Consider the following 14,257-nt stretch of genomic DNA (forward strand, 5'->3'; position numbering starts at 1 on the left):
ATATGTGTATACAAAATTATATATATATACACATATATATATATCAATCATATATATATATATATATGTTTATATTTGTGGGTATGACAAAGTCTTTCCAAATGAGGCTACCTTGTGTTTGTAGAAGTCTGACAATGTACACACTCTTATTTATAAGATTAGCATGTATTTTCTTTATGGCTGCAATATATATGTTCATAAATCAGTTGGGCTTTACAATAATGTCTTTACAACAAAGACAGCTACCCCAGTGAAAAAGAGGCACTGGGGGATATCAAATCATTGCATTGCTGAACTATTTATTATTGCCAGTATTTTTATCAGTTTGTTTAGGCAGCACATTGGAGATTTAAAAAAAAATGTTATTGAAATGGACAATACGTGTAGTATTCATTTTGGCTTTATAGCCACTGGCTCGGAAGGCCTTCAAATGATCACACATTGACACATATCACAGACAGGTTCATAGACATGCAATGGCAAGACTGATGTGTTCATGAGAAAGGATGCATTTGGCCAAGATGGGGACATTGCTATAAATTGTGAGCCTTTCTCCTGGAGTAAACATGCATCATAAAATCTTAGTGCTGGGCATTCAGAGAAATATGAGACTCCACTGGGCTTTGTAGAAATCATTTTCCTCTAAAAAGAGAGAGAGCCAAAAATTGGAGCTTATCATGAGGGAGATGATTGTTTGCTTATAACCAGCTATAGGCTTTCTGAAAACATGGAACCAGTACTTGATTGGGAGGAACTTGGCTCCAGTTGTGGCTCTTAGCACTTACTATCTGTGCATACTTGGATGAGTCACTTAAACTTTATGGATTTCAATTTTTTCACCCCTCATCTCGAACAACTGCAGCACATGGTCCTAAAGATTTCTTACATATGTGATATTTTAAGTTCTAAGGACATTGTAATCTCTGTACTCATGTCCTTTTCAGCTTTAACATTCTATTTTCTATTGTACCCTCAAGCTCTACAATTCTATAATTCTATGATTTATTTTTTGGTAACAACTTACTCCTATGAGATTAATGGAACACAAGTCAGAGGGAAGAATTATCTCTAAGCTAAAACAATGTCCCAAAATTTTATCATACAGGTACTTGGAGCCTAGTTTCAATGAATTTTCTTGAAGGAGTATTACTACTTTTGACGGATGGGATTCTTTCAGAGTAAGAATGAAGCATCATCTCCATTGGCATCCAAAAGGAAATATCTTCTACCAATGGCTTTTAAATCACTTCTTAATTCTACTTAAAAGTTAAGACACTTGGATAGCATCCAGAATTCTCAATTCTTTACTGGGAAGTAAGACTAAATCAATGATGCTCAAATTTTTTTCTTAAGTTATTTATAAATTTTCTTTCAGATCTCATTGAAATTGTCCCTGTTCTCAAAATCTTTTCAAGTTGGCTTGTAGCTTAGAGTTATTCTAGTCAAAAGTGATTATTTCAAAGATGAGGAAGCTAAAGCTCATAGAGATTGAGTGACTTGCCTATGGTCATCCGGCTAATAAGATGTAGAATTGGAAATTGAACCTAGGTCCTCTCTACCCAGTGCATTGCTGTGTTTTCTCTGAACTTATCTTGTCACTTTTCTATCTGCTTGTCTTTTGTCATCTGGGTGAGTTTTTAAGACTTTTCTAAAGGCAATACTTCAGAGTATGCTCATTGTCCTCGGGTTGGAATTTCAATTCTTCATTCCTTAATTTTGATGTCTTTTTTTTAATGAGGGAGGAACAGTTGGCCATTATAATGGTCTTCCTTTTTTTTTATTAGCCCCTCAGTAGCACTAAATTTTAAGTTGGCATTTCTTTGGATGATTCCAATAGTGCCATCAAACCCATGTATAGCAGGCTCTATTTTGAGTACAGTGATTTCAGTTTCTTGTAAATAACTATCCTAGATGGAAAACAAAGATGAAAAAATCCCCAATGATAAAAGTATGATTTAGACCAGCATTTTAAGTAGGGATCCAAAAAAAGTTACCTGGCCTAACTGGCCTAATATACTCCTCTTGGGTATTTTTATTTGCAGGATACTTAAGATCATTGATGAATTACCTTACTCCCTTCTCCCTCCCCCATTTTCCCACCCCTACCCAAAAAAAGTTTTTTTTTTTTTTATGAAGAATAACTCTTTAGCCACATATGAAAAGGAATGATGGAATGGAGATCACATTTTTTTTAAACAGAGATGGCACAAAAGAATTTATAAAGGATTCTTTGCACATAAATAATCTCCAGTTCTACACACACAAAAAGAAGTTTTAACCTGAGTTCTGAAATGTTTCTATGCACTTGTATCAACCAACAAACACTCAAGCTGGTAATGCTTTGGACAAATCAAGTTAAATGGAGGAGAAAGCCTTTGTTCTATGATATTAAGATTATGACACTGGTCCCACCATCTCTCTCCCAATACTTATTTTTTTCTTCTTTTTCCTGTAAAGGATCTAGAATGAGACTTTGAGTCACCAGACAAATGACAACTTACAATTTGATAACTAACTATTTGCTTCACTTTTCTAAGCTGAGATAGAAGTGACTTCAATATCTCTAATCATTTTCTTAAGGCCTTCTCCTTTCCACTTTCCACCAAAACTACAAATGGGGCTCCTATCTCAATGTTTAGTATGGGGCTCCCAAGTCTAAAAAGCTGTGTGTTTCAGCTAAAGGTCTGGATGATACTGAAAAAAAGTGCACTGGTTACTTTTGGGGATATTACACAAGTCCCTAGTTGATTCCCCTAAAGCCATTATTTGAAATAGTTGAGTCCCGTGACCAGGAAAAATTTCTCCAGGAACAGTTCAGAATCAAGCACAGCTATGTGGGCAGCTCGGCCGATCAGGGCATTGGCAGTGTTGGGCAGAGAGTGGAACACGTTGTGTCTAATTACAGTGCAATCCTTGGCTTCTATCAGAGGTTGGAGAAGGTTGTTAATCATCTCAACATAAACTGGGCCTGAAAATGGAGTAGAAGAAGAGGTCATTCACAACAAAGCAGTGACTGCTTAATAATTCCTATTTGCATTAAAAGTGCTTCTGCCAATTTCCAGCATGCTTGAAATCAGTAACTCTTGAGCAGGAGTTCTTAAAACTTTTTGTGAAATGATCCCTTTGGCCTATACACATATTTAGTGATTCTTTTTAGTGCATCAGGAAATTGATTCACAAAGGAAATCATATTAAAATATAGCCACCAAAAATTTATTTGCATGTGTATATATGTATTTGTGAGTATGTATGTATATGCACATATATACATACATACAAGCATACATGTACATGTATATATGTACATATGTGTGTGTGTGATTTGAAGTTTATAACCCCTGATTCAGAATTTGAAGTTCTACAAAGTATGTTTCTTTTTAAACATTTTAAAATTTATTTTTTATTTTCAATTTCAAAATATCTCCTTCTTTCTACTCCATCTGCCACCCTTTGAGATGGCAAAAAATATATGATACATATGAAACTATATAAAATACTTTCACATTAAACATGCTGGGGAAAAAAAAGAAAATAATGTGCTTTAATCTGCACTCAGAATGCATCAGTTCTCTCTCTGGATATGGAGAGCATTTTTCATCATAATTCCTTTGGTGGTATAGTGAGTCTAAGTCTTTTACAATTGAATATCATTACAATATAGAATATAAAAAGATCTATCCAATATAACTGGGGGTCTTTTCTTGATTCTTCTATTATCTTGCAGATATTAGGATAATACTTTAACTGTTCATTAGTTATTTATTACTATTTGGCTTACTGTTTTTTCTTCCTTCCTTATACATCTTAGATGCAAGTCAATATGAAAAAATCAGCTCCTTGCAAATCAGGATTGCGTATTCTTTGTATTTGAATCCCAGTGCCTGGCCCAGTACTTGATTCATAGTAGGTCCTTAATAAATTTTTTCTTCTATGATTGATGGAACTTTTTTTTTCAGCTTAAACCATCCTCATATAACTTTCTATTGTTCTTTGATATACCTTCTAAATTGATTCTCTGAGATTTTTGGCATTCATTCAGTAATTCAAAGATATTTATATAAATGCTAAATAAAGACTTTTTAAGCAAATAAGAAAACTGAATATTAATGGATAAAGTTGCCTCTTTTAAATATCTACTGTGAAAGTTCATCCTTTGTCACTTCACATAAGGCCTTGCTTATGCTGTCATCTGGAGGCTTCAAGGCAAGAAACTGGAATAATTTGTGTTTAACATACCCCTGGACTTAAAATAAGCAAAACCTGATAATATTGTGGGGCATGACCTACCTGTATGTCTGTCCTTGAGTGCCATTTTACACATTTCAATTCTTGCTGAATGAAATGGCACATATCGGTCTTGAGGAGAAGCAACCAACACAACATTTTTAAAATACTGAAGGCCTAGAATAAAAAGATTAAAATATACAAATTTTTACAAAGAAGAAATAAAAATTTCATATACTCTTCATTTTCTGGAGTATGAAAACAGAATAGCAGTATTATTAAATATTTGTTGTTCATCTAAGATTCCTTTTGTTGCTGTACTAGGACAAGACAGAATTATAATCTGGGGAGTTTGTGTGATGTCATTATCACATTTGAGACATTTGGACTTTAGGATTAAGTAGTCCTCATTGATTCCTCAATTATTCACAGTATTGTGAGGAAGAAAGTACACAGACACTGAGGGGTCATCTGTGTTCACTATCTCAAATATCAGAGTTTATTTTATATCCTCACACCCTGCCAGCCATGCTCTGAAGAGTTTTGTATTCCCATGGCAGAATAGAAAGCAAGGAGAACAAGACCTCTTGTGTCTTTCAGAATTCCTGTACCATTGAATAGCATGCTTTTGAGAGTATTAATGTGTATATTATTCCAGCATAAGACCCAAAGAACCAAATTTTATTTCTAAAGTATCTATTGAATGTTTACTGTATAATATATGTTGTTACAGGTACTAGGAGAGATGTTACTTGTAAATTGTGTTCATTATCACATTCAATTTAAAGGCAGTAGATAAAGATACTAATGTAAACAACAACACTAATCTAATTTTAAAACTACTATTAATAGTTAACACTTGTATAGCATCTACTATTTGCCAGGCATAGTGATAATTACTATTCAAAGAAACTCACTGCATACTCACAGCAACTCTAAAAGGTAGGTACTATTAACCTAATTTTACAGATGAGAAAACTAAAGCAAATAGAACTTAAAAGACTTCTGTGGGGTTAAACAGATAATCTAAAGCCATATTTGAATTCAGGACTTTCTGACTCCAGATCCATAATTCTATCCATTGAGCCCTCTAGCTGCTTCACATGAAATAAAACTTAATAAAAAAATAAAAATTTTAGCCTTACAAAGATACAAAGCAACAATAGATTTTGTGAGTTATGTGGTATATAATAATGGAGGATTAAAATTAAGGAAAGCTTATGGAGAGCATGATGATAGATAGTAGTCGATTTATAACAAGATAGCTCAATCTTGGCCATTTCCATTATAGCCATTTCTTCGCCAGCTGTATTTATATGCCACTATATTCTCTGAACCAGAGACTTCATGCATTAGGGTTTAAAACATCTCAATCATGAAACACTCAATCTGGAGTCCTTGGTATCTACCAACTGCAGCCTTCCTTTGCATTTCTTTCTAGCCATTTTTCTAGATTCTTACTCGAAATCCCACATGGTCATGTGTGAATTTCCATATGTATATTCTATCATTTTGCTGATGAGAAGCAAGAGACATGTTTCATTTGGTCTCATTTCCATGATCTCAGCTGTCTTGCAATTTCTTTCCCCAGATATATATAACAAAATAGCCCACCTGTCTTTTGGCTCAGTTGATACAGGAAACATTTGCGCAAATCCGTGTTATCCCTGAAAGTCAGCTGTAAAAGGGATCCAGATTTCTTCAACTTTTGCATTAGCCACAAACCTAGTAGAACAGAGAAAGAATAAAGAAATTATTTCTTTGCATTTTTTGTGGTCTTACCCATAATATAATGAGTGAAGGACCCTGGAAATATCACTCATGTTCAGAGGTCATTGTGTTGCAGAAGTGAAAGGCAAATGGAAGCTAGGTCCATAAATATAAGAGTTGGAAAGGACTTCTGACCATTTAGTCCAAGTTAAGGACGAAGAAACTTAAGTAGAGAGTAACTAGGTGCAGGTATATGTAAGGACATAATTAGTTTTAAAGGTAAGATTTTTATACCAATTCTTCTGACTATGGAACTAGTGTTCTTCTGAATTTGTCTCATGCTAATAATGTCTGAGAAAGACTTTGAACTTAATTTTTCTGGTTCTTACTTCAAATCTCTAACTACTATGATCTTTCCCCAACTTTGGCCACACCTCTCAAGAATTTGATTTACTTAAATGTGAATCTATTTGTATAAATGTATTACCTTGATTGAATTGAGTGCAGGTTTCTTGAGGGTAGGGAATATTATTAATTTTGTTTTTATCTCCATTGCCTTATGGCAATCTACACATAAGTCCTCTTACAGGGATCCAATAAGATAGCAAATGTCATAAAATCAAAGAACTTGACAGACATTATACCATTATATAAATATTAGAGGAATTATGAAAGATGGGATATAAGTAAAAGGTATTCTTGATATTTTAATAATGGATTAAAAGGGCAACCGCTCAGATATCTACAGCATTTTTATAAGAATTTCAAAGTCTCCTTCAAGGAACAATCTTGAAAGGTAAGTAATATCCACATTACCATATCCATTTTATAAATGGAGAAATGGTGAGGAGTAAGGGAGGTTCTGAGCAGCCTTAAGTACTTTTCCAATTACGAAGCTTATTCCATCATCTACAAAATGGAGATAACACCATCTACCTCCAAGGTTGTTCTGAGAATCAGTGAGATTATTTATAAAGTGCTTTCCAAACCTTAAATGTTTGTTTAAATGCCAATTATTTTATTTTTTAGTTGTTTATTAAAAACTTGCTTGTTTGCTTAGTTGTTTGTTTATTAATATCTCTAAACAGGAAATTATTCCGTTTCTCCTGGGTATGAGTCTTCCTCTAATATCTCATCATGGCACATGGAAGTGGCAATAGATTTGTGAAGTTTATTTCAAGAGACCAAGAGGGTTGGCAGGCTCTAACAAGTAGGAGATGAAGTCAGTGATGAATTCAAAAGGGATGTAAGGAAAGGCTTACCTGTGCTAACAAGGGCACTATTGTTGTAGAGCGTCCCCAAGTGAGGCCCAGAGAGAGAGAGAAAGGTATGTAGCTTGTTGAGGTAATACCGAAAACGAGGCCGAGTCAATACTGATCGGATGATGATGTTGCCAAGGGAATGGCCAATGAAGCTGTTTGGAAAAAACAAAGGATACGAGTCCATTAGACTGTGAACTCTTTTATACTATGAATCACAGCTACCCATATAGGCCTAGCACCTAGCAGAGTGCCACATACATAAAAGATGCTTAGTAAATATTGAATTGAATCTCGTTCAATAAGCATGCATTTCAGTATCAGCCTCTCAGGCTATCTCATAAGAAGTGATAAATAAATTGAATCTTGTTTGATAAATATGCATTTCAGCATCAGCTTCTCTCAGGCTATCTTACAAGAAGTGATAAATAAATACTATTAAAGTCACCACCCTTTACTTCACTTGGAGTTTGTTTTTACCTGATTCGAGAAATGGATAGATTATACAACTGGATATGCTGAATGATCTCATCAAGTAATCGGTCTGTCATTGTGTCAAAGTCAGCAAAGGTGTCACTCTGAAAGAAAAGAAATCACAGTTACAACAATGAACCATGACCCCAGACCACAAATTTCTTTTGCCACTGAATAATCACATCATGGTACTATAATTATGGTTAAGGGTTCTAGAATGGAAGTAGGAAAATCTGGAAAAAAAAGCAGGAAAAGCTGTTTCTCTACCACTTATACCTTTTATGATCCTGGTCAAGTTATGCCATCTTTATGAGACTCAGGTACTTCATGTCTAAAATGGGAAAGTGGGAATAATAACTCTCTGCCTGTCTCATGGAGATACTTTACTGGAGAAGAGATGGGATTGTAGTGTGAGAGATGGAAGACATCTTTTCAAGTATTTGAATGACAGCCACTCAGATACTTAAAAGCATGATTAAACTTGTTCTCAGACTGAAAATGCCAAACAAAAACCTATGGGTAGAAGTTACAACAGCTCATATATATGGTTGATTTAAGATGGGCATAGAGGGGCTATGAGTGTGTGTGTGTACATACACATGTATATACATATGCATATATAAATGCATGTGTTTATGTTTCCTTTTACATATCTATGAATGTGTATATATAGATATATGAATACACATTATATATGTGCATATATGTGTGTGTACATATAGACATATAATGTATATATATACATATACACACACATCTCTCTATTTTATGTATCTTATGTATTTTATGTGGGAGAAAAATTGGGAAATAGCTGAGGCCACAGAAATGAAACCAAATAAAACATACCTCTTGCTTCTCATTAGGGAAGTGGTGGGAAAAAATATGGAAATGGGAATAAATGTGTGTGTATCCATATGTTTATATGGGTACACACACATCTATCTTATATAGATATTTATGTGTATATTATATACATGAGTATAAATATATGTATATATGTTCATGTGGTATTCAAACATGCCCAATGTACTTATTTGTTTTGCTTCACTAACTTTATTGTTTGTTTTTTTTACAATAGGTGAGTTATGTGGGAGTAAGAAAGAGAAAATATAAAACAACAATGATGTAATATAATTTATTTGCTAAACAAAAATGGTATTCCCCAACACTTCATGACTCCCTCTCACTAGATATTTTCAAGTAAAGACTAGATAACTCTTTGGTGGACATTATATAGAAAAGTCCATGTTTGCATGTGAGAAGTAAGCAAGGAGATTAAGATTCCTTCCTAAGTTTCTTATATTCTCTGATAACTTAATTCAGCCCTCTCTTTTATAGATGAAGATACAGAACATAAATGATTTTCCTCAAATCATTACTGGCAGATGAAATAATTATTTAACTTCTGGAATCACCAGTTAATCGTCCTTTTTAAAGATGTGGGTTTGTTGCTCCAATATGAATCAGGATCGATTTCTAATCTGAGTAGATAGGTAGTAAATTATGATCAAGTACTGATGAAGACACTGCTGGAAAATATACTCTAGGAATGAATGCTTTCATGAGTCAACATGCCCTACTAATGTCAGCCTACTCAAAGTATTCCCCATTAGGTACAATACACTTAGCATTCTTCAAGATGAATAAATGCAAAAGACAGATGTAATTTATAAGATTTCTGATGTGGGATAATAGAATCCTAAAATCTCAGAGTTGAAAGAGTTGGACCAAAGATCAGATCCAACCTATACCTGACCAGGAGAAAAAAACAAACCCTCAAGTGGCCATCCCGCTTCTATTTGAAGCTATCTAGTCAGGAGGAACAAATGCCCATCTTAACCCATTATATTTGTTATTTTCCCCCTGCATCTAGACTAAATTGGACTTTTTGTCCCTATCTTTTGCTATTAGTTCTGTGCTCTGACATCAATCAGAAAATAGTCTAGTCCTTTTCCACATTACCTGCACATATGTAAAGATAAGGATGATGGTCTTTCCTCCATTTTCTCCTAAATCTACTCTGTAGGCTAGAAAACCAAAGTCCCATCAGCATTATGCTCATCATCTCATTTAACAATAAGTATAACAACCATGTAGTTCATGACATTTGAGCAATGAAGGAAATAATGTTTTTATACCTTATACTGCCACTACTTGCAGCTTTCTCTCTCTCTCTCTCTCTCTCTCTGTCCCTGTCTCTTTCTCAGACACACACACACACACACACACACACACACACACACACACAATTAACATTAGCTTCTTTGCTATTCTTTGAACAAGATACTGATCTTTTAGCTGTAGACATTTTCATTGACTGTCCCTCATGCACTCCATGCATGCTCTCTCACCTCTTTTTTAACTCTAGTGCCTTAGTTCTTATATTTTTCCAGTTTATCCTGTATATAGCTTGTTTTTGCCTATATTTGTTTATATATCCTTCCCCAGTTAGATTGTTAGATTGCAAACTATTTCACAGCAGTCGGTCTTTTTCCTTTTTTTGTATTCCCAGAATTTAGTACAGTGCCTGGAAAATAAATATTTTTGAAAGATTGATTTGTTTCAGTTTCCTAGTTGTGCTGGCTTTCTTCAAGTCACAAGTAAAATTTCAACTTCTATGGCAAGCTTTTCTTGATCTATGTTAATTTAGTGCTTTTCATCTGTTGACTATTCATTTATCCTGTTGATTGCTTGTACACATAGTTGTTTCCATGTTATTTCTCCCGTTCATGGAAAGCAGGGATTATCTTTCACCCTTCATTTTCCTAGAGCTTTGGATAATGCCTGAAACATAGTGGTGCTTAATATAGGTGTCTTGATTGACTAGCATAGAAGAAAAGATTTCAAATATGACAATTTCTATCAATTATTTGAAAGAACATCAATGCTGAAGATTTCTGTTTGCCTGAAATTACAGAACTAGGAACAACATATGTCAGTGCAAAGAGGCAAAACTGGACTATAACAAAAAACCAATAAAAAACTAAAATCAAAAACATCTTTAATCAAACCTCTCTAATTGTACAATGAGCTGTCAAGGGAGAAAGTAGGCTCCTCCTTAACTAAAGGATTGATAACCACAAGCAAACATGACATTAAGTGGAGGAAAAAGTGAAGAGTCTTTCCATGTGTTGTACAAGAGTATTGCCTAGGTTTTTTCCAAATAAAAATTCTGTGATTTTATCACCACATATCTTCACACTATGCAGGTGCAATGTTCTGGCCGCTCTCCAGGCTAGCCATATCATTCATGAAATGTGTTATTTGGAGTGGAAAACAATGTTTAATTCTTATAGGTTTCATGAGTATTATTTTCAATGAATGAAAAACTATGAAGAACAAAGTTTCTGACCAATTAACAACCAAGTTATTAATTAAACTAACTAACAATGATGAATTGGCTTCTAAAGACTTCTCTTAGTAACCAAAAATGACCCATGACGAGCCTGAAAGGGAATGTCCCATGTATGTAGAAAGAAGAGGTACAAATATTCACTCCCAAGCAAATTAAAAATGCATTTTAAGGTTACTGGAAGATATTTTATGCCAAAACACAGCATCCAAGAGACTATGTTTAATGGAAAGAAAAATAAACTTGAAAGGCAAAAGTGAATTCCTAGTTATAATGTGTAAATAACTTGTGACCTTGTACTAATCACTTGATAACACTGACCTTCATTTCCTTCTTAGAGATTTTATAGACCTGAAAAGATAATGCACTGGTCTAAAGGCATAAGGACTGCTTTGTGGATATACAACATGACTTTGGAAGCAGAAAGCACTTGGAAACAAAAACTTACATCCAATTTTTTTTCTGTACCAAGAAAGTTCAGAACCTGATAAAGATCATGGGCTTTGCCAAAAGGGAGTAGGAAAGCTCTTTTAATCTGTGTGGAATGGGGCACTGATTTTTGATCTCACTTTTCCAGTTTGAAGGCATTTTCTATGGCCCCTGGAAGGTTGCCACTTAATATATCTAGTTCTAAATTAAGCAATATAGGGAGCCAACATACCCACAGGATCAAAAGAAATTAGCCAGTAATACACATGTTACCACATTATTGACATTCCTTAAGTCTAATGTGCTAGAATATGTGCTATATATAGAATATTTATATGTAATTGTCTGCATATTATATCTCCCACTACTGTGAGAGTCTTTAGAGAAGGAACTGATTTTGGCTTTCTTTGAATCCCCAATGCTTACCACAGTGCCTGATAAATAATAGCCACTTAATAAATGTTACTGACATGCTCAGCTATCTGGAGCTTCCTTTCAGTACACTATTAATGACAAATTCCTAGACTCCTCTCTGGCTTGTGGTAATAGGAAGAGTTTCAAAAATTCCTAATTTGTAAAATGAGCTGATAAATATGTATACTACATTCCTCTGGAGACTGACACAAAGCAATCTATGAAAAAAATTCTTTTTAAAAATGTTATAGAAATGTTAGTTATAAATTGCTTATATTATCTCCAATTTATCTTGTCTGTATTTTGTTAGTGTGTAATGTGACTGTGTATGATGTATGATGTAGGATTTATAAGAGACTCTTGTAGCCCAACTGAAATCTCATCACCATCTCATCCCTCTCACCATCCTACCTGATTCCTTTCAGACATCAGAAAGTCCAATTTTCCTCCAGGAAGGCCCAGTTCAATAAATGTCTTTACAAGACGGAGGTCTGCGCTGTTACCTGAAAGGATATATGTCCCCAGTTCCCATAAATAAATTTTAAAAAATTCTTTTTTGATTGTTCTTTAACTTTAAATGTAAGAAATAAGGTTTGCAGGGCAGCTAAATGTCATAGAGCGCTGGCTTTGGAGTCAGGAGGACCTGAGTTCTAATCTGACCTTGAGCACTTGTTATATATTAGTTTTGTGACCCTGGATAAATTACTTAATCCCAATTGCCTTACCAAAAAAAAAAAAAAAAAAAAAGATTCTCTATTCATTAGATACATAAGGCACTTGAAAATGGATGTGCAGGAATGACTTTCAGAATATTCTCAGGTGGTCCCTCATTTTCTCTTCCGTTTTATGCTATTTCTCTGTTATCTCTCTTAAACTTATTATAATTATGAATACCTTTGCTGAATATGAATGTGTAAAGTGCTATAAAATGCTAGAAATTATTGCTATCATTCCACTTGGCTGTTCTAGGCCAGTGGGATATTTTACTGTCTGACATTGGGAACTTCCTATCTCGTCCTGAACACTTCCACTTCCCCAACAGCAGTAGCAGCAAGTCATACCCCATCAGCTCCTTGGAGTTCAGAGTGCTTTCTCTCCAGCACCCCATTTTTCAACATAGTTAATATATTACTGCTATTTACGGATTTAGAAATTGAGGCTTTAGAACAGAAATTTCTGTATTTGATTTGAGCTTAACTTTTATGTCCTACCAGGGTTTTGAAGAAATCATTGAAAATGTTCCAGAACATTCATAAAATTTTATAACTTGACTGGATTCCACTGGTATTAGTGGTATATACTTGTAATCCCTATTACTGAAGATGCTAAAACTGGGGGATCTCAAGCTCTAGAGTCTTTGCTGCAGTAGGTAGAGTTAAGCTGATCTGTTATCTGCAAAAATGTTTAGCAATAATATGGTGATTCTCCAGGAGGGGAGAAGCCAGGAGTAGGCCATCTGGTTGCCTAAGGAAAGGAAAGGCAAACTGGCCCAGGTCCAAGTTCTAATGTTTATCAGAGTGGGATTGGCTCTGGGTCTCTGCTTTTCCAACCTGGATAAAATAAGGAGTCCCAATCTTTAAAAAGAGAAAGAAGGCAGAGCAGAGAGATGAGAGGAGGGAAAGAAGGAAAGAGAGAAACACACAGATAGAGACAGAGAGGAGAGAACAACAGAAAGAGCCAGAGAGCCAGAGACAGAGACAGCGAGATAGACACAGAGAGATAAACAGGGACAGAGACAAAGAAAAGCAAAATTTTCTCAAATAAATCATCTGTAGCCACTTTGCTTATTGGCTAATCTGTTTTTCTTGCTTGGAGTTTCCTTTATATTCATGTCCCTAGGCATCTATTGTTCTAAGGCTGGAGGCAGTAATGGATCATGGAAAGAACATCTGGGGTAGAGAATTCCAGTCCTAAAGTTTAAAACTAATTGGCTTTGTGACCTGAGGCAAAAGCCTCCCCTCTCAGGGTCACAGTTCCCTCCTTGGTAAAATACTACTAATAAATAATACTCATGTTACCTAGTGTATTGGGCTGTTTTGAGGAAAATGTTTTATAAATTGTAAATCTTTATCTTAATCTAAATTGTGATCATTAATAATTATAACTAGGCTTTTTCCTCAGACCTTACCATCCAGCCCATGGACACAGATAACCAGATGAATCCCATCTTCCAAGTTCTCTTCCTCTTCCTCTGGTGGAAAATATGGCAAGTCAGAAGCTAGTACAGACAAGTCACTGTACAGACACTCTTCATTATTCAGCTCTTCTTTAAATTTCTCTTTGGCCTGATAAAAACTGGAGAATATATTAGTTAATCGTAAGACAAACTCTGTGTATGGGGTTAAGTTGGAAAATATGGACCAGTTATACCATAGACGAAATGAACCTCTGTTAA

General features: G+C 34.8%; 1 protein-coding gene across 6 annotated transcripts in view; it reads right to left on the bottom strand.

Moving 5' to 3' along the window:
• Positions 1–276: 276 nt before the first annotated feature.
• Positions 277–14,257, bottom strand: part of FAM135B (family with sequence similarity 135 member B) — a 500,817-nt gene continuing 486,836 nt past the window's right edge. For all 6 annotated transcript variants that reach the window (XM_051971132.1, XM_051971134.1, XM_051971135.1 and 3 more), the window contains 7 exons: positions 13,991–14,157; positions 12,274–12,365; positions 7,674–7,771; positions 7,197–7,348; positions 5,839–5,949; positions 4,288–4,401; positions 277–2,968 (listed from right to left, as the gene is read on the bottom strand). In XM_051971132.1, the coding sequence (XP_051827092.1) occupies positions 2,763–2,968; positions 4,288–4,401; positions 5,839–5,949; positions 7,197–7,348; positions 7,674–7,771; positions 12,274–12,365; positions 13,991–14,157 (940 nt within the window). In that variant the 3' untranslated portion in view covers positions 277–2,762. The remainder of the gene's footprint in view (positions 2,969–4,287; positions 4,402–5,838; positions 5,950–7,196; positions 7,349–7,673; positions 7,772–12,273; positions 12,366–13,990; positions 14,158–14,257) is intronic.

Source organism: Antechinus flavipes, chromosome 1, assembly GCF_016432865.1.
Source record: "Antechinus flavipes isolate AdamAnt ecotype Samford, QLD, Australia chromosome 1, AdamAnt_v2, whole genome shotgun sequence".
NCBI classification, from domain to species: domain Eukaryota; kingdom Metazoa; phylum Chordata; class Mammalia; order Dasyuromorphia; family Dasyuridae; genus Antechinus; species Antechinus flavipes.